We start from the raw sequence: 19,221 nt of genomic DNA on the forward strand, positions 1-19,221 counted from the left end.
CATTAAAAAGAAATGAATATCATCATTGGCAGGTTTCAAACCTGCACATTCCAAGAGAAACAGATTTTGACTCTGATGATCACTTGCAATTTCATCTTTGACAGGTTTTGAACCTACACAGACAGATTTTGACACTGTTGTATTAACTGCTTGGCTAAGACCAGTTAGATGTACTCCCAATGAATCCATTCAAAAGTGAATCCTCAAGATACACTTATCCTGCATTTTGTCAGTTCTAACATTTCCCTTGAGCCCGACCATATGTGATTCTTCCATTGTCAGTTGTCACTCATGATCTGGTTGTTAATCCCAAGACATCACAAACATCATCGGCCCACTGTGATGGTCTGCCATCAGCACTTTTTTTGAGCAATTGCTGGATAAACAGGTCTTGAAGCAGAGGCCCAGGAGAAGCCTGATGTCTTTATCAAAATCTGTTTCTATTGAAATGCAGCAGGTTTCAAACCTGTTGAATGTCACATTTTTTCTATGAGAACGTGCCTTGAATGTTTGCTCATAGACAGTATCTCAGACATTGATCTTCATTGGTCTTAGTCAAGTTGTTGCCAGAGTTAAAATATGTGTCTCTTGAACTTTGCAGATTTGAAACCTACTGATGATGATATTTTTATTCTATGAAATTAAACCCTGATATTTCCTCATGGATAGTTTTCTTCAAAACCCATCATAAATGCTCTTTTCCATATCATTGCCACAATAGATTCAAATTATGTTTCAATCAAAGCCTACAGGTTGGCAATCAGTCCTAGTTTGGGAGTTATAAAAGTCAAAATCTGATTTTCCTGAACTGAGCAGGTCAAAAACATGTATCACTCAGCATATTTCAAGCATGCACAGTCCAAGAGAAACAGACTTTAATTCTGTTGTAACAACCACTTGGCCAAGACTGTTTATAATGAGCTTTTGAGACAACCATCCATGAGCGAATGTTTGAGGTATATTTCAATGAACAACAAAAAATGCAATTATATGGGTTTCAAACCTGCTTAGTCCAGGATAATCAGATTTTGAATCTATTATGGCAATAACATGGCTGAGAACATTTAAGATGAGTTTTTGACAAAACTCTTTACAAGGGACTGTCAAGGTGTGATTTCATAGGATAAAAATATTATCATCAGCAGGTTTCAAACCTGCACAGTTCAAAGAGAAACAGATTTTGACTCTGGCGATCACTTGGGAATTCAATCTTTGGTAGGTTTTGAACCCACACAGACAGATTTAGATTCTGTCATATCGACTGCTTGGCTAAGACCAGTGAGATGCACTTCCAATGAACACAATCAGAAGTGAACCCTCAAGGCACATTTATCTGCATTTGACCACCACACAAAATGATGAGATGGAATGACTCATGAGCTTGCATTCAAGGCAAGTTTTAATGGCAAAAGAAAAACCATGTTATTATACAGGTTTTAAGCCTGCTCAGTTTAAGAGAAATAGATATAGAAATATTGGCTGATTTTGATGCAGCAACTATGAGTTCAAAAGAAGCAGCTAATACTCAGAGGGATTTAGGATTGAAAAATACAGACCTTCAGAGTGTGTAGAGTTCAAAAAGCACGCAGACCAGAGTCATGGCAATGACATGGCTAAGATCATTTAAGATGAGTTTCTCAGAAAACCAGGTGTGTTTTTATAGAAAATAAAATTTATCATTGACAGGTTTCAAACCTACACAGTCCAAGAGACACAGATTTTGACTCTGGTGATCACTTAACAATTTCATCTTTAGCAGATTTTGAACCCACGCAGACAGATTCAGATTCTGTCATATTAACTGCTTAGCCAAGACTAGTTGAATGCACTTGCAATGAACCCATTCAAAAGTAAATGATCAAAATTGAAAGTTTGATGTGTAATCTGCTCTTCTTCTTCTTCAACCAAGTCAAGACCTATAGAAAGAATTAGAGTGTTCTTATACTTATCCTTCCAAGTTTGCATCAAGACTTTGGTCATATATTGAACTCTGTGTCAAAAATACTTGCATTCAACTCTGGTGAGTTTTTTTTTAGCAAAAAAGGATGCATGAAACCAACAGCAATGTCAATCAAGCTTGAGATCATCAGTTTTTGCTTGCTATACTGTGATTTCATAGAATAAAAATAAAAATAAAAATATTATCATTGGTAGGTTTCAAACCTAGATAGTTACAGTTTGAGAGAAGCAGATTTTGACTCTGGTGACAACTCAACTAAGACTAATGAAGATCAATGTTTGAGATGCTGTCTGTGAGCAGATATTCAAGACATGTTCTAATACAAAAAATGTGTCACTCTGCAGGTTTCAAACCTGCAAACTTCAATAGAAACAGATTTTGACTCTGTTATGACAGCCACATGACTAAACATGACTTTGATCATCTTGATGGCAAACCGACCATGAGCAAATTTCAAGGTGCATTTTCATAGAAAATAAAAGGAATTTGATCACTGGCAGGTTTCAAACCTGCACATTCCAAGAGAAACAGATTTTGACTCTGGTGATCACTTGACAATTTCATCTTTAGCAGGTTTTGAACCCACGCAGACAGATTTATATGATGTCGTATTGACTGCTTGACTAAGACCAGTTGAATGCACTTGCAATGAACTCAATCAAAAGTGAATCCACAAGGCAGTTCTTTCAATAGTATGGTCTCTATGATTTATTCTTTTATTTCACTCTTATTTCAAAAGACATCAGACTTCTTCTGGGGCTCTTGACTTCAAGACCTGTTTATCTAGCAATTGCTCTGAAAAAGTGCTGATGACAGACCATCATGGTGGGCCAATGATGTTTGTGATGTCTTGGGATATTAACAGCTGGATCATGAGTGACAACCAACAATGGAAGGATCACATATGGTTGGACTCAAGGGGGATGTTGGAAATTAATATTAGAACTGACAAAATGCAGATAAATGTACCTTGAGGATTTGCTTCTGAATGGGCTCATCAGTAGTGCATCTAACTGGTCTTAGCCAAGCAGTTGATACAACAGAGTCCAAATCTTTCTGCGTGGGTTCAAAACCTGCTAAAGATGAAATTGCGAGTGATTATCAGAGTCAAAATCTGTTTCTCTTGGACTGCGCAGGTTTGAAACCTGCCAATGATGACATTTTTATTTTATGAAATCACACCACCAGTGAGATGGTGCTCTCAGGAAAGTACACATGAGTCCATTTCGAGGTGTGTTCTAACAGGAAAAAAAACATATAGATCAGTGTCTGAGATGCTGTCAATGAGCAAATATTCAAGACATGTTCTAATAGAAAAAAATGCGACATTCAATAGGTTTCAAACCTGTTGCACTCCAATGGAAACAGATTTTGATTCTGTTATGACGACCACTTGGCTAAACACAACTCTGATGAGCTTTTAAGCAAACTGACCATGAGCATATATCAAGATGAATTTTTATAGAAAATGAAAATTATCCTTGGCAGGTTTTAAACCTGCGCAGTCTAAGAGAAACAGATTTTGACTCTGGCGATCACTTGGCTATTTAATATTTTGTAGGTTTTGAACCCACACAGACAAATTTAGATTCTGTTGTATTGACTGCTTGGCTAAGACCAGTGAGATGCCCTTCCAATGAACTCATTCAGAAGTAAACCCTCAAGGCACAAAAGTTCAATGTATGACCAAAGTCTTGATGCAAAGTCGGAATGATGAGTACAAGAACAATTTGATTCTCTCCAAAGTCTTGACTTGGTTGAAGAAAAAAAGCAGATTACACATCAAACTTTCCAGTTTGATTCTAATGACCTGAGGAAGTTCTGAGATAAAGCAGAAGTATTTAGACAATAGTGCGACATTCTGCGCTTAGATGCTTTCAAGTGCTCAGTGTCAAATAGCAGTTATAGCGTATTTTGGATTTTGAGTCCCACAATATGCAAGATGGTGGTGGAAAGTTGTTCAGAGTCAAAAGATACATGGTGCTATGTAAGTAATTCTAAGTGTGTTCTCAGTGCGCAAAAGCAAGTTGGAAGCGCAGCAAATAGGCAAAAGTATGTAAGTTGCTTCTGAATGGGTTCATCGGGAGTGCATCTAACTGGTCTTAGCCAAGCAGTCGATACAACAGAATATAAATCTGTATGCGTGGGTTCAAAACCTGCTAAAGATGAATTTGCCAAGTGATCATTAGAGTTAAAATCTGTTTCTCTTGGACTGCGCAGGTTTGAAACCTGCCAGTAGTAAATTTTGTTTTCTATGAAAATGCACCTTGAAAGATTTGCTCATGGTCGGTTTGCTTGCAAGCTGATCACAGCTGTGTTTAGCTAAGTGGCTGTCATAACAGAATCAAAATATGTTTCCATCAGAGTGCAACAAGTTTGAAACTTGTCGAATGTCGCATTTTTTCTCTAAGAACATGTCTTGAATATTTGCATGGTGGAATGTGATGAATCATGAGTTGATGCAAAAGGCACATCATTATACAGATTACAAACCTGCTTAGTTCAAGAGAAATATATTTTGACTCTGGCAATCACTTGAATAAGCACAATAAAGAATCTCAGCCTTGATGGATTTGTATTTTTCCTAATTCCCCAGGTTATTAGGATCAAACTTGAAAGTTTGATGTGTAATCTGCTCTTTTTCTTCTTCAACAAAGTCAAGACCTTTAGAAATAATTATATTGTTATTGTACTTATCCTTCTGAGTTTGCATCAAGACTTTGGTCATATATTGAACTCTGCGTCAAAAATACACTGTGTGATCCTTTCATTGTCAGTTTTCACTCATGGAGCCACCATGGTGGTCTTCCATCAGCACTTTTTCAGGGAAATTGTTAGATAAACAGGTCTTGAAGTCAAGAGCCCCAGCAGGAAGTCTGTGTCTTTTGCAATAAGAGTAGGATAAAAAATCAACACCGACCATGCTATTGAAAGAGCTGATAAAATGCTGATAAATGTACCTTAAGTACTCACTTTTGAATGGGTTCATTGGAAGTGAATCTAACTGGTCTTAGCCAAGCAGTTGATATGACAGAATCTAAATCTGTCTGCGTGGGTTCAAAACCTGCTAAAGATGAAATTGTCAAGTGATTATTAGAGTCAAAATCTGTTTCTCTTGGATAGTGTGGGTTTGAAACCTGCTGATAATAACATTTTTATTTTATGAAAATGCACCTTGACAGTCTGAAACCCATTGAATGCTGCATTTTTTCTATTAGAACATGCCTTGAATATTGAATCACAGACAGTCTCTCGGACACTGATCTTCATCAGTCTTAGTTGAGTTGTCACCAGAGTCAAAATCTGTTTCTATTGCACTGTGCAGGTTTGAAACCTGCCAATAATAACATTTTCTCATGAATAGTTTTCTCAAAAATTCATTTAAAAATGGTCTCAGCCACATCATTGCTATGATAGATTCCAAATGTGTTCTCATCAAAGTCTGCAGGTTTGAGACCTGTCAGATGACACACTTTTTTTTTTTTTTTTTTTTTCATATTGCAACATGCTCAATTAAATATTTGCTCATGGACAGCCTCAGACTTTGATCTTCATAGGTCAAACCAATATAAGTCGTGAGTCTAAGTATCAGAGAAGTGCTCACCTCTACTAGAATTGTGGTGATACTGGAGTAAGTCCAACTATTTATCTATCTACGTAGAAATACAGAAGTATGTAGGCAGAAGTTGTGGCATGATATTAGGTCCAATGTTCTATGTAATAAGATAAGAGGTGCTGCGGACTATGGGAAAACATGTAATAACACCCGTCTATGATGTGAGTAATGTGAGAAATAACAAACTGCGCACCTAGCAGGACTAGCAGGACAGGATGAGACATGGGTAGCATGAGTGTGTGTGATATCTGATTGGCCGATGTGAAACCTGATGTCTGATGTTTGATATTTTCAAGTTTGATGCATATTGAGTTGGATATGATAGAGAGTCAGTGACTCGGACAATGTTCAACAGTTGGTGTGGATCATAAAAAAAGCTGCTGCAAGGCTAGCAGTGGAACATGGTTCCATACACCAGCTTTGAATTTTTTTTTGGTTTCTCTTCCAAGAAAGTCGTGATGCCACCAGAAAATTGAGGCCTTCCAATTTATTTTAAGATTCATATGGAAATGTGAAGGTGCGATTTCATAGAATAAAAATAAAAATATTATCATTGGTAGGTTTGAAACCTGCACAGTTCAAGAGAAACAGATTTTGACTCTGGTGACAACTTGACTAAGACCGATGAGGATCAATATTTGAAATGCTGTCTATGAGCAGATATCCAAGACATGTTCTAATACAAAAAATGTGTCACTCAATGGGTTTCAAACCTGTAGACTTCAATGGAAACAGATTTTGAATCTATTGCAGCAATGACATGGCCAACATCAGTTGAGATGAGTTGTTGAGAAAATAATTCATGAGACAATGTCAAGATGTGTTTTCATAGAAAATAAATTTCATCATAGGCAGGTTTCAAACCTGCACATTTCAAGAGAAACAGATTTTGACTCTGGTGATCACTTGATAATTTTATCTTTAGCAGGTTTTGAACCCACACAGACAGATTTAGATTCTGGACTCAAAGAGAATGTTAGAAATTAATGTTAGAGCTGACAAAATGCAGATAAATGTACATCAAGGATCCACTTTCTGAATGGATTCATTAGGAGTGCATCTAACTGGTCTTAGCCAAGCAGTTGATGCAACAGAATCCAAATCTGTCTGTGTGGGTTCAAAACCTGCTAGAGATAAAATTGTCAAGTGATCATCAGAGTCAAAATCTGTTTCTCCTGCACTGCGCAGGTTCAAAACCAGCCAGTGATAACATTTTTATTTTATGAAATCACACCTTGACATCGACTCATGTGTACTTTCACATTGTAGCTTGCGCTCCCAAACATCCGCTTTATATGGTGTTTGTGGATGCACTGTTTTGTGTCCAAGAACATCTCTAGGCTCCATGTGATGTGGCTCCGCATCCTGAGCACAAATGCCTCAAATCATGCTTTGGGGTTGTATAGCTTTCATCCTGCTGCCACTCGGTACAAATCCATTCAGAAGTAAATTCTCAAGGTACATTTATCTGCACTAGGTCCAGATTCATGTGTAGGCTTAGTGACATGTGTGGGCCCATGATGTTTGTGATGCCTTGGTATTAATGACTGGGTCCACGAGTGACAATTAATAGTGGAAGAATCATATGGATCAGCCTAGTAAGTGAAATGTCAGAAATTGATGTCTGAGTCCAGTGTGATGAAGTGGAATTTTATGGCTAGGCTAAAGATGGTGATGTACAAATGTAAGTATCAGACCCAGACATCAAATTCTAACTCATCCAACTAGGTCCAATCCTTGCATTTGTATATCACCACCTTTGGCTCAGCCATTAGATTCCATCTCATTGCACTAGGTGAGTGCATCAATTTCTGACATCACACTTAGGCCCAACTATATAATCTTTCTATTGTTAGTTGTCACTCATGGGCCCAGTCATTAATACAAAGGCATTACAAACATCATGGGCTCACCCATGTCTCTCTTGAGTCAATTAAAGTGCTTAGTGTTAAGCAGTGATTATAGAATAGCAGAATTTAGACTTGGAGTCAGACTTGCTTGGCACTTGAACTCATGCGCACAATGATCACCAATCTCAATGATGTGCGGTGTGGGATCGAAAACGTGTAAACAGATGAGTTCTGTTCTTTCATTAGCCGCTCTGTATAATCAATTAATCTGATATTGATGTGTAGGTTGCTGGACTCACTCAGCTCATCTTCAGGATCCTCATCAGCATCATCAACCTCATCACCATTTGCGGGCTCATTATTGTCCAGGTCGATATATTCATGCAATGCTTCCTCCTCCTCTGTGTGCACAATGGCAATAAAATTCCACTTCATCACACTGGACTCAGACATCAATTTCTGACATTTCACTTACTAGGCTGATCCATATGATTCTTCCACTATTAATTGTCACTCGTGGACCCAGTCATTAATACCAAGGCATCACAAACATCATGGGCCCACACATGTCACTAAGCCTACACATGAATCTGGACCTAGTGCAGATAAATGTACCTTGAGAATTTACTTCTGAATGGATTTGTACCGAGTGGCAGCAGGATGAAAGCTATACAACCCCAAAGCATGATTTGAGGCATTTGTGCTCAGGATGCGGAGCCACATCACATGGAGCCTAGAGATGTTCTTGGACACAAAACAGTGCATCCACAAACACCATATAAAGCGGATGTTTGGGAGCGCAAGCTACAATGTGAAAGTACACATGAGTCGATGTCAAGGTGTGATTTCATAAAATAAAAATGTTATCACTGGCTGGTTTTGAACCTGCGCAGTGCAGGAGAAACAGATTTTGACTCTGATGATCACTTGACAATTTTATCTCTAGCAGGTTTTGAACCCACACAGACAGATTTGGATTCTGTTGCATCAACTGCTTGGCTAAGACCAGTTAGATGCACTCCTAATGAATCCATTCAGAAAGTGGATCCTTGATGTACATTTATCTGCATTTTGTCAGCTCTAACATTAATTTCTAACATTCTCTTTGAGTCCAGAATCTAAATCTGTCTGTGTGGGTTCAAAACCTGCTAAAGATAAAATTATCAAGTGATCACCAGAGTCAAAATCTGTTTCTCTTGAAATGTGCAGGTTTGAAACCTGCCTATGATGAAATTTATTTTCTATGAAAACACATCTTGACATTGTCTCATGAATTATTTTCTCAACAACTCATCTCAACTGATGTTGGCCATGTCATTGCTGCAATAGATTCAAAATCTGTTTCCATTGAAGTCTACAGGTTTGAAACCCATTGAGTGACACATTTTTTGTATTAGAACATGTCTTGGATATCTGCTCATAGACAGCATTTCAAATATTGATCCTCATCGGTCTTAGTCAAGTTGTCACCAGAGTCAAAATCTGTTTCTCTTGAACTGTGCAGGTTTCAAACCTACCAATGATAATATTTTTATTTTTATTCTATGAAATCGCACCTTCACATTTCCATATGAATCTTAAAATAAATTGGAAGGCCTCAATTTTCTGGTGGCATCACGACTTTCTTGGAAGAGAAACCAAAAAAAAATTCAAAGCTGGTGTATGGAACCATGTTCCACTGCTAGCCTTGCAGCAGCTTTTTTTATGATCCACACCAACTGTTGAACATTGTCCGAGTCACTGACTCTCTATCATATCCAACTCAATATGCATCAAACTTGAAAATATCAAACATCAGACATCAGGTTTCACATCGGCCAATCAGATATCACACACACTCATGCTACCCATGTCTCATCCTGTCCTGCTAGTCCTGCTAGGTGCGCAGTTTGTTATTTCTCACATTACTCACATCATAGACGGGTGTTATTACATGTTTTCCCATAGTCCGCAGCACCTCTTATCTTATTACATAGAACATTGGACCTAATATCATGCCACAACTTCTGCCTACATACTTCTGTATTTCTACGTAGATAGATAAATAGTTGGACTTACTCCAGTATCACCACAATTCTAGTAGAGGTGAGCACTTCTCTGATACTTAGACTCACGACTTATATTGGTTTGACCTATGAAGATCAAAGTCTGAGGCTGTCCATGAGCAAATATTTAATTGAGCATGTTGCAATATGAAAAAAAAAAAAAAAAAAAAAGTGTGTCATCTGACAGGTCTCAAACCTGCAGACTTTGATGAGAACACATTTGGAATCTATCATAGCAATGATGTGGCTGAGACCATTTTTAAATGAATTTTTGAGAAAACTATTCATGAGAAAATGTTATTATTGGCAGGTTTCAAACCTGCACAGTGCAATAGAAACAGATTTTGACTCTGGTGACAACTCAACTAAGACTGATGAAGATCAGTGTCCGAGAGACTGTCTGTGATTCAATATTCAAGGCATGTTCTAATAGAAAAAATGCAGCATTCAATGGGTTTCAGACTGTCAAGGTGCATTTTCATAAAATAAAAATGTTATTATCAGCAGGTTTCAAACCCACACTATCCAAGAGAAACAGATTTTGACTCTAATAATCACTTGACAATTTCATCTTTAGCAGGTTTTGAACCCACGCAGACAGATTTAGATTCTGTCATATCAACTGCTTGGCTAAGACCAGTTAGATTCACTTCCAATGAACCCATTCAAAAGTGAGTACTTAAGGTACATTTATCAGCATTTTATCAGCTCTTTCAATAGCATGGTCGGTGTTGATTTTTTATCCTACTCTTATTGCAAAAGACACAGACTTCCTGCTGGGGCTCTTGACTTCAAGACCTGTTTATCTAACAATTTCCCTGAAAAAGTGCTGATGGAAGACCACCATGGTGGCTCCATGAGTGAAAACTGACAATGAAAGGATCACACAGTGTATTTTTGACGCAGAGTTCAATATATGACCAAAGTCTTGATGCAAACTCAGAAGGATAAGTACAATAACAATATAATTATTTCTAAAGGGTACTGACTGCAGCTGTTATTTATGTAGTTGGAAATTCGCCCTTTTCCTTGCAATTGATGCAAACTTTCATTTGGCAAGGAAAAATGTTTCTTCAGATGTAGTTGACCCTGGACTGAGTCAGGGCTGGTCATCTTTTGTTGAAGATCGTGAATTCAAGTCATTTCTGAATGACTCAGGAACACTGCCTCAAGAGGTGATTGTCTTTCTTCTCAATTTGCCAACACTGATGTAACATTCTATTTGAACAGAAAAGCATGTGCACAAGTCGCAGCGCTGTGAATCTTGCAGATACAAAAAATGCATGTGGCTTGGCAACGACAGGTGTGGGTACAGTAGATTGCGCTCGTCAAAATCTTAAATGACCATGTGCGGTTGGTGACCTCCAGAAGGGTGAACAGTATGTGACCCTTTCCAATGACAATCATCAAGCTGATAATATATGTAGATATGTTAATATGAACTACCTTCTCTTCTCGATGTTGCAACACACCCACGACATTGTAGTTCTCAATATACATATGACATTGCTTGTCAATGGAGCAAGCATATCTGGAAATGCATGTCAAGCTATCCCTCTGCCATTCATTTCGACTGCACTCACAAGAATGTTGTATTCCTCATCCCGAAGTTCCACCTCCCTGCATATATCGCTGCTTGCCAGATCGGATTCTCATATAACTTAGTGAAGGGTGTCAGCCAAACAGATGGTGAAGCTCCCGAGCAGGGTTGGGCTAACATCAATCCAGTGGCCACGAGCACATGCAAGATGAGGCCAGGATCATGGTGAGACACCTTGGACAATCATTTTGGGGATTTCAATTGGAAGAAAGTATCAAATTTTGGTAAGCTCTCATTTAGCTTTCTTGTACTTTGCTATGTATCTAATGTTTCATCAAGGTATCAGCCTTTTGTGCAAGATAAAGATCGCTATCCCAGAATGTGATCTCCACGTACGAGATTTTGAATATTTCAATCAAATGCTATTGCATGAGTGACTAAATGAAGTCAATGCATGGAAGTTGTTGATTGAAAGATGGGAAGAAGATAGATCACAGCCCAATCCTTTCGAGATAACGAGCAAACATACACCCTGTTGTTTTGTCCTCGCATCTTGAAATAGACTTAGATGTTTCTTTTTTTTTAGCAATGTCACAAGCTGCTGTGTGCCTCAGTCTTTCACAGAAAGAAGCCAGTGATTTAGAACACTGTCAATGATTCACTTCACTCGGATATCTCTCCAAGTATATTGATTTCCTCCAGCATGGACTATGAGGATCAACAGTGAGTGGTGTCCCATTTTTTCCATTTACACAATGCTGAGCGACTATGATGCAGATGTCGTCTTCAGCATGACCATAGTGCCCTCAGTGTTCATGCAACCAACCTGCAGCTCACGAAGTTCCAGGAACATAGCAATGCATTGCAGCACAAGATTGCTCAATAGTGTATGATCCAGCTACTGTACTTCCCCTCAGTAGCTCATCTTCAAGCCTCCGACATCGAGTCTAGCATAGATTCTACCCAGGAGGAGAAACCCACCAATATTAAGCTGTGGTTGCCATCACAGATCAGGCATGAGACACTGCTTCCATGCAATGACAGTTTCTCCAAACACGAGTGGGATTTATGGCATGCTCAGGCCTTTGATGCCCTCAATGATCTCTGCTGGCACCTCCGCCTTCGAACACATCGATACAAGTTCAAGGACACTCAAATTCGCAGTCAGCAGGCAAATACACATGCAGGCATCATCATCAAGAACACCGAAATTAATGTATCCATGGCTGCTGAGCGCTATTGCAGAGCCTGGAACACATTAAGTGCTCTTGCACCTTCCCTAGCCAGGGACACGTGGACAACAGAGCTGCCAAAGTTAGAGGAAGGGGATATCCGAGGGATGGGAGACAGCACATTTGGAGAGTCAAGCGGGAACTGCACCTTGTCGTGGATATGGAAAGCGCGAGGTGTAGCTACTGTAGGGATGGAGGGTGGGGCAGTTCTCTCAGAAGGTGAGTGACCACCGTGTGTCAATACTTTGGCTAATGTTTTGTTAGCTTTGCGAGTCGAATGGTGTAGATCAAGGGCCTGTGCCAACCAGTATTTTCCAGCATGGCTACCAGTTCCTCCTCGTTGCACGTTGTGGGCAACACATTAGTTCGACCTGTCACTTTGGTTGTTTTGGATCAAGAACTTCCCGACGATGGAAGGTCCGTCGTGTCGACCCGCGTTCTACACCAGTATTTTGAGTATTTTGGGATCACACAAGCGTTTTTGCAGTTTGTGGAGCAGTTTCCATCTGGCATAGTGCTGCTGAAGTCCGGTTTGGTCGGGTTCATCACCTCATATTTGCGAACCCCAAACTTGACCAGTGGTCAGGTTCAGGCAAGATGGCCGAACCTTGAACCGGACACCTTTGAACGTGTTTGCAAGAGTTCAGAACAGGTTCAGAACAGGTTCGAACCCTCGAACCATTGTTTCAATTACTAGAAAATGACAACATTGTACTGTAAAAATAGCTACCAAATTTACTCATTGTGCACAACGACATGGTTATCATAAGGAGGTGAAGATGCGGCCTGGACAGTTGCAGAGATATGGCCTTGACGGTATGCACTTTTGAGTAACTGAAGAGCTTCGAACATTGCTGGTTGCAAACAGCTACGACGTGCCGTGCCAGGTAATGCCACCACTTGAAAATGTGCACTCAGATGCAACAGCCAAACCTTGAATAGCGAGGTAGTCCTTGGCGATGCGAGAAATGGTTGGGTACTGGATAGAATGGTGCTGGAAAATATTAGTATGCAAGTAACAACAATTAAACAATGATACGTACCCCCCACCAGCCCACTACGTTGTCAACATCCTCGAGTGGTGCATCTAGGTAGTCCTCAAGCTCTTGACGAGGCCTTCATGTGGCTGTGTCATTGATGACATGTGTTTTGACAGAGCCGTGCACATCCAACTATGGCCGTATGAGCCTTGGCGAGCAAGTGCAGGTGGCTCAGTGACAGGCGGCTCTGCAGGAGCCTGCGAGGAATGATATCTATCAAACTATGTATGTAATGTTAGTATACAATTGACAATGAGTGATGATGAGGGACATACAACTCTCTCTCGGGATCGCATCCCCATTTCGAAAAAACAATGGGCCCATTTGTCTTTGGCATATGCGACCTTGTAGTTGGGGTCGAGCACTACACCAAAATGGTCAATATCATTTGAAGGCATTAAAATAAATATAAGACATACCAAAGCAAATAAAATACATGTCCGTGTCGTCGGTCTTACCATACCACTTGCTGAGATTACTAATGCCAGCTTCAATGGCTGTCGAGAAGTGGCTGAATTTTGTCGAGTCGGCCATGTTCTGCAATGTCTCTTGAAGACACTCGAGCACCGGAATAGTTTGCCATACAGTTGGCTCACGAGTTGCCGAGAAACTCTGCTGAGCATCTGCAGGTTCCTTGGTGTGCAGCATATGAGCATAATTACATGTAAAAGATAGAGGAAAATGACAAACCTGAAGGACTTCACGCATCAAGTCCAACTCCGTCCATTCTTGCACCGAAAGCCTGAAATCAGCATATAATTTCTCCTTCAACTTCGGGACCTCGTCGCTGTCATCAGCGAGCTGAATGAACTGGTTCACTCCCTGATGAATCAGGTCTGAATCAGTGACATATTCATGTAGTTAGTAGCAGACGACTTACTTTGCACAACTGAAAGACACGCTCCAACATATTGAACAGTGATGCCCAACGTGTGTGGACCCATCTCAACAGCTCCAATGGAGGCTCATTGACCTCTGCACAACACTTTTGAAGAAAGATGTGAGCTTGAGGAGATTTCCGTACCTAAACACAGTCAGTATATAATAGTAGACAGATTAATTAGAAGCTTACCTGTGCAATGAATGTGAGTGCCTTGCCAATGGTGTCACCGACTTCAAACTCGACACTTTCCTCGTCTTCGTCTTCTTCCGCCTCTGCTTGAGCTGCCTTCTTGTGCAATACACTCGCTGGTGTAGGAGCCACCTCCTCGACAAAGTGTTTTGCTGCTAAATGGAGTGCGTGCTCCATGCAACTGAAATACTTGTCAGTAATCTCAACGGAAGTATCTAATAGACAGACTTACCGCACACGATGCTCAATTGGATTCCAATTCTCACCAGACAGGTCGATAGAGTCAGCGACGGTCTCGATGGCCATATCGTTGTTAGTGGCATTGTCAGCTGTAAACCACCCGAGCTTTGTGTGGATCCCATATTTGTCAATATTCTCAATTAGAATCTGGCCGATGTTTGTGCCGCTGTGATTGCCGTGAATGGGCGTGGATGCAAGCTGCTCGGTTGTTAAGGTCGTACTCTTGTAGGGTCGGATCCGAAGGACTTCGGCCTCAGCTCGTACACTGTGCCCCTTTCCCAAGTACTGTCCCTTATTTCAAAGTACTAACGATAACGCGTCCGAAGGTCCTGGACGGGTCTCGTAGTATATCCGGATGTCTTCCGGATATCAGAAACGCATATAAGGCTAATCCGGACGTATCCGAACTAGAAACTAACAGAGTAAAGACTACCCGAAGGTAGAGCCGAGGATATAGACTATCGGAATCTATCCGAAGTCTCAGAGGGTGACAAGAGTAAGAAGGACTCAAGTCCGGAGGACAGAAAGAGGACAAACTAAGATGATATTCGAACTGAGGTACTACAGGACATATACACGAGTTTATATACTATGAGGATAACAGAAGTATCAGTAAGCAAAGGTCTGAGGCTATGTATGAAGCATGTGCAAAGGTTATCAAACGCAAGTCGGAAATGAGACATAGGTTAACGGATCAGTAAGCATACCGGTAATAAGTATAACCGAAACACCGGGAAGAGGAAATACTGAATAGGCTGTGTTTAACGTTATATGAACAGGAAATGAATTAGAAAGCTTATCATAAATCGGATCGGAAGCGGATCTATACATCGGACCGGATCAGATCTCAGGGTCCGAAGTCCGGAAGAGAAGCGTGAATATATGGGATATGACATCGGTCTTGAGTTCCCATTCTTGAGGCTTGTCAGCTGGGGAATCTATATAATGCGCAAAAAGGGACAGGAAAGGGTGACCAGGCAAAGACATCCACGAGTCGAATGTCATTGAGATTCTGCTATCAACAAGCTTGAGCTTCTCTTTCACGCGCTCAACCGCCAGAGTTGCGCAGTTTGAGTATCTTGTCCCAAGTTTTTGTGCGGTGGGGGATATCTCGGTCTGAAAGTGATGGCCGGAGATACTGAAGAAGGCGGCGGAACAGACCCTTGTCTACAAGTTGAAAGGCCTGCATGTATAAGTGTCTTAAAATGATATTAAGAATGAGAGTCGCTCACCTCAGTCCTCGGCAACAATCAGTTCAACGATGTAGTCCATAAGTCCAGATTTCGTGAATAGTGGTATCTTGGGAGGGAGAGATGCGTCCAAGGTTGCCTGACTGGTTGTAAAGGTCAATGAAAGGAGAAGAAAACAACAAGAAAAATAACATATGCCATATCAGTCATCTTGCAGTTTGGAGGTATTGCACGTTCGTGCATCGCAAAACCACGTTGTTTGCAGTGGTCCCGATAAACTGGGAAGTGGCACTTGGGATTCCGTGCAATGTGCGTGCGTCGAGTCGAGATACTGCCTTTAAAGAAGCACTGGTGTAGAACGACATTGTTGGCCTTGCACACCTCACACCACCACCCGTTTTCAAGCTCCTGGGTGTGGGGATTAAGATGGCCTTTCTCGAAAGTGAAGACTGTCGTTAAGTCAGCGCTGCGCTCATCCTTCTTGAGAGATCTGCAGACTTCACGATCCTGGTCGCCAAGGTTCTTCGTCCATTGGTAAGCCTCTTCTTTCTCAGCATTCTCAGCATCCTCTTCCTCATCATCTGTAACATCTTCGAGGGCGGGTGCATCTTCATTGTCGTTGTAGTTGTCCTCTTGGCTAACGAACACTCATTTGGGTGCAGGGACACCTTGGGGAGGTTCTGGAGCCAACCGTTTGGCTGAGGTACTGCTGGCAACCAGAGTCTCGCATATCTTCTCTGTGGGTTTGATGGTACGACCAGAACAACAGACAAATGAGTTGAGAGTGCCATTGTTGGCAGGAGCAGGGGGAGGAACCATTGGGGTATCGTCTTCAGCATCATTGTACCACTGAATTTCACTGGCATCTTTCAATGAACCGTCAGCGCAACATGCAGAGGACTCGGACATAGCAGCAGGAGGCATAAATGTCCCTAGGTACCAAGTGAATATATTTAAAACTAGTTTTAAAACTGTTGCGCACCATGAACCACCAAAACGAGAACCCATGGCAGATGGCAAGTATGGTGAATCACAACAGTAGGTATGTTCTGAAATAAATTGCATTATAAGTTAATTGGGACAGACAGTAGAATTGCTGCGAACTCACTGGCACCTGAATGAGTTGCTGCATTACCGATGTAGAAACAACAATACTGAGAGGAACAAATGATGCTCCTGACTGTATCTAAAAAAATGTTGTAGGTCGTGCATTTGCCTAGTCTGCGTTACTTGAGGAGACAAGCACGTTTGACCCTAAAGGGAAGCAAGTGCAGCGAAGATCTAGAGGTATGCGCTGAAGCAAGGCGTGTGAAGGCGCAGGTGCGGGAACACGCGCGAAGCGCGGGAAAGCATGCGCGCGTATGTGGAAACAATAGAGAGACTAGACTCAAGTGATGATATAATGCAAGATAGAGATGTGAGAATGCGAGATGTAAAGGAATAGATTTCTACTATATTCTGCTAAGTAGTAAGTGAGTAGTAAGTAGTCAGTTGAAGGAAAAGTAAGTGGTAAAAATGGAAAGTGAGTAGTACTATGTACTGCTGGCGCTTATATAGCGCACCTAAGCGCTGTAATGCGGAGCCGAAGTGCTACCGAGTAGGTATGTAAAGATATATATGAGTGAGAATCCATGATAAAAATAAAGGTGGAACAATATGCTAATAAAGGAAATGGAAATATATGCACTAGGGAGCTTGGTGGACAGTGGATGGATGCTTCTGGATGGCTGGTGCTATAGGGTGCTCAAGCGCGGGAATGCGCGCGCGCATATAGATCGCGAAGTGCGGGAAGGTGCGCGCGCATATAGATCGCGAAGCGCGCGTTGCACGGGAAAGCTGCGCCTCGTATAGGGATAGCTGTGGGTAGCGCACGGAGTGACACTACAAGTTCGTGCTATGTACTCCTTGGTGGAAACTGCCATATCATGCCATGAGAGGCATGATTCTCTACACCGAAGTCACCGAGAGATCGCCTTGCCTACTAGAACGCAGGAGAAGTAGGAGAAGACAGTGAACAGAAGGGCAAGGACAATACTTAAACTTAAACAGAAGCCTCACCAAAAACATGAGGCTTCAACTTCGAAAAGTCAGCAGGTTCGAACCAGTCCGGATTTATCGACGACACACCGAACCCCAAACCTACCAAGGGGTTCAGTCCGACAGAAAGTCTGGACCTGTGACCGAACCATGGGTCTGGTCCGCAAAGGTTTGGGTTTGAACCTAGGTTCTGGACTGAACTGCGGCAGCACTAATCTGGCAGTCTCTTGCCTGTGACTGCTCCTAGCCTAGCTCATATCATTGAGCATTTCTCCATGTTCACTCGCGCACAGTACCTGTGGGCCGAAGAAGTGGAACTCCTGCTTGAAGAGATGCGGCATGTCAGTGCTTTTCTTGCATGGTGGGACAAGCAGGCCACACAAAGGGTAGGCCTAGATGATACTTCATTGGAAGGCATCCAAGGCTATGCCAAATGCTAAGTGGCCCAGTGCAGGTCGATGAGAGATGTATTCCTCACCAAGTGGAGTATTGTACCCACCCTCCTTCATCCCGAAGCAACTGCAGCTCCCATTTAGTACTGTCGGTACATTTTGACATACCTTCTCTTCATGCCAAATATAGACTTTTTGACATCTTTACTCGCATGATCAACACAGTATTCTCAAGAAGCTACAACCCAGGCCCTGGGCCCTGGTATGCTCAGATCTTGTGATCAATATATATATAAGTGGACAGCAAGTACTATAGTCAGATCTCGCGATCAAGATGTATATAAGCGGACAGCAAGTACTATGGATAGTGAAGGATATTGTCAGGGATCCATGACAAGGAAGGATAACTAGTTGTCTCTAATGAGACTTAGTTGTCCATAATACTGCCAGGAGCAGGTTGTTTGCAAGGAGCGTGTTGAACAAGCACATTCAAGTTCTCAAATCTCGTTAAGTGGGCCAGGAGCAAGAGAAGAAGGCCTATTTTGTTCGTTCTTTTGTTCTTATATATCCTTGATAGAATATCTCCAAATGTATATTTGCGACAGTGGCAGAGGTCTTGTGAGTTGATGAAATCAGTTTTTTCTCGTACCTTGTTTGCACCACGGCTTGGCAACCGAATGGTGGCAGAGCAGTAACAGGTCACCACACACTCCATGAGACTTTCTGCAGACTTGAGTGTTACCTCATTTTGGAACCGATCGAGGCTCCGAGTTGGGACAGGGCACCCGATACTTCAACATGAACCCTTAATTCGGACTGGCTATGTATATGAACAACATCTACAACTTTAGCCGCTCAATGAGCTGGTCATTGAACACTTGGTTTGGGATAGTTCAGGGCTTGGTTACGGCCTCAAGTTTTTTTGGAAAGTATGGACTAGCCGAGGCATATCACGATCCAAAGAACAATTCACCATCCATTAAGATGAGATAGTGGATTATCGAGTT

The 19,221-nt window shown here is 41.4% G+C and overlaps 2 protein-coding genes across 2 annotated transcripts; one reads left to right on the forward strand and one right to left on the reverse strand.

Annotated features, from left to right (window-relative positions):
• Nucleotides 1-7,564: 7,564 nt before the first annotated feature.
• On the reverse strand, nt 7,565-7,861 carry F5891DRAFT_1188325 (uncharacterized protein; the record flags this gene model as incomplete). Its single annotated transcript, XM_041366987.1, has 2 exons — nt 7,565-7,677; nt 7,726-7,861. The coding sequence occupies 2 exons, from the start codon at nt 7,859-7,861 to the stop codon at nt 7,565-7,567; spliced, it is 249 nt and encodes an 82-aa protein (XP_041226414.1).
• Nucleotides 7,862-11,900: 4,039 nt separating this feature from the next.
• On the forward strand, nt 11,901-12,755 carry F5891DRAFT_1225462 (uncharacterized protein; the record flags this gene model as incomplete). Its single annotated transcript, XM_041369498.1, has 2 exons — nt 11,901-12,462; nt 12,508-12,755. The coding sequence occupies 2 exons, from the start codon at nt 11,901-11,903 to the stop codon at nt 12,606-12,608; spliced, it is 663 nt and encodes a 220-aa protein (XP_041226415.1). The 3' UTR covers nt 12,609-12,755.
• Between the last annotated feature and the right edge of the window lie 6,466 nt (nt 12,756-19,221).

The sequence above is a fragment of the Suillus fuscotomentosus genome (genome assembly GCF_016647785.1).
Source record: "Suillus fuscotomentosus strain FC203 chromosome Unknown F5891scaffold_25, whole genome shotgun sequence".
Lineage (NCBI taxonomy): Eukaryota > Fungi > Basidiomycota > Agaricomycetes > Boletales > Suillaceae > Suillus > Suillus fuscotomentosus.